General features: G+C 41.0%; 1 protein-coding gene across 1 annotated transcript; it reads left to right on the top strand.

The window, feature by feature from the left end:
• LOC112195727 (protein FEZ) lies at positions 1–2,079 on the top strand. Its single transcript, XM_024335923.2, has 3 exons — positions 1–407; positions 508–827; positions 1,137–2,079. Exons 1-3 carry the CDS (start codon positions 200–202, stop codon positions 1,980–1,982), a joined length of 1,374 nt encoding a protein of 457 aa, XP_024191691.1. The 5' UTR covers positions 1–199; the 3' UTR covers positions 1,983–2,079.

The following is a 2,079-nucleotide window of genomic DNA, read 5'->3' as shown; positions in this document are numbered from 1 at the left end:
TCTGTACTTCTGTGTGTTCCTCTTGTTTTCTTAGCTAACTAGGGTTTGCTTATTATTATAGTTCAAGACATCTCAGCACGCTTATCCATAGGTAATAAGTTAGCACTAACTTCTTCAGTTTCAGACCTCAAGTAGTTTCGGCAAAAGATTTAGGGTTTAGTTTGGTACTGCTCTAGAAAGGAGAAGTACAAAAGAGGGTATGGATCAGGAAAGAAGTAGTAGCTGTGATATGAGTGCAGCAGATCAAGACAAAATTGATGAAGTGCTGCTGCCAGGGTTTCGTTTTCACCCAACAGATGAGGAGCTTGTTGGGTTTTATCTCAAAAGGAAGATCCAGCAACGCCCTCTCTCGATCGAGCTCATCAAGCAACTCGACATCTATAAATTCGATCCATGGGATCTTCCAAGTAAGTTTTAACCTAACCCTACTCAAGTATATGCATGACTTTTCATTTCTTCCGTTTCTTATAGTATTAACAATATCTTTCATTCTTTGCATACATGTAGAGTTGGCAGCTAGTGGGGAGAAGGAGTGGTATTTCTACTGCCCGAGGGACAGAAAATACAGAAACAGCACGAGGCCTAACAGGGTCACCGGAGCCGGGTTCTGGAAAGCCACGGGTACCGACCGGCCCATTTACTCGTCGGAAGGTAACTCCAACAAGTGTATTGGGTTGAAGAAGTCCCTTGTTTTTTACAGAGGTAGAGCTGCCAAAGGGGTCAAAACCGACTGGATGATGCATGAGTTTCGCCTACCTTCTCTCACCGACTCCTCAGTACTCCCACCAAAGAGATCGTTCATGGACAAAATTGCCATTCCCGCAAATGTATGCAAACCGCAATATGTTTTTAACTGCATCTTAGTTTTGAAATAGAATCTTCTCTTTATGCTCGTGTTTTTTCCGCTAATATTGTGCTTATTTATCTCTTTTATGTACTTTCAAGGTCAAAGATTTTGGAGTTCAAAACTATTCATTTTATATTTAAAAGAGAAACAAGAAACGAAGTACTTTTGTAGATTCAAAAATACTAGCTAGCAGAGAAACATGAAAGAGCAGAAATAGTTTTGCACATATATATGTATTGCTGGACTAATATGGAACATGTGTACTAATTGCATGTGTTGTAATTTCCAGGACTCATGGGCAATATGCAGGATATTCAAAAAAACAAATTCTAGTGCCCATCAAAGAGCCATTTCTCATCATTCTTGGGTGTCTCAGACCTTGTCTGAACCAAACACATTTCAAGATCATGTGTTAGGCAGCTCCAGATTAGGTGCACAAACCACTAGCACTACTCAGTACGGTGGTAACAATATTGACACACAACAGATCTCAACTTCCACCTCAACCAGTACTCTTTCCCCAGGAGATTATTATGCTAACAATTCCTACAAAACCTTACACCCATCAATCGCTTGCAATCTTAAACCCTATCATCAGTACTTCCCCATTTCCAATGCCGGAGAGTACTGTAACCCTAATTTCACATTTTCACCTCTGGAGAGTCCGGCAGCCAAATGTTCAGTGGATGTTTCGTCCTTGTTGTTAAACATGTCGTCATCGGTCCTTGGAGATTTCGGAACCAAGCTGGCCTCGGCTGAGAGTAGTACTACTTTCGACTTTAGCAGTACTACTGGTTCTCAGGAGCAACAGTGTAATAATGGCTTCTCCTCCTTGACGACATTACCACACCATGACGTGATGCAAGGGAACCAGCTTGGCGTTGTTGGGAGTCATGATCACAGCATCGATGCGTTGATGAAGAATATAACGAATCATGCGAACTCAAACGCGATAGAAACAGATGATCATGGACACTGGGAGAGTAGTCTGCGATCATCGATTGGATTTCCTTTCATGAATAGTTTACCAGTAATACCTTTGAATATAGGAGGTGGGGATGCATGGAAGTCCAACTTGACGTGGGACTCTTCACCATGTCCGAGTGAAATGTCCACAACCAGATGCTATTCTTAGTTTTTATTATTATTATTAGTATTGTTGTACTGAAAATCATTGTTCCTAGCTTTAATTTTAGTTAACTAGGTTAACTAGCTCAAGTTTGATGTTTTGT

This window comes from Rosa chinensis, chromosome 4, assembly GCF_002994745.2.
Source record: "Rosa chinensis cultivar Old Blush chromosome 4, RchiOBHm-V2, whole genome shotgun sequence".
NCBI classification, from domain to species: domain Eukaryota; kingdom Viridiplantae; phylum Streptophyta; class Magnoliopsida; order Rosales; family Rosaceae; genus Rosa; species Rosa chinensis.
The sequence above is the reverse complement of the archived record's forward strand: the minus strand, read 5'-3'. Positions and strand labels throughout refer to the sequence as shown.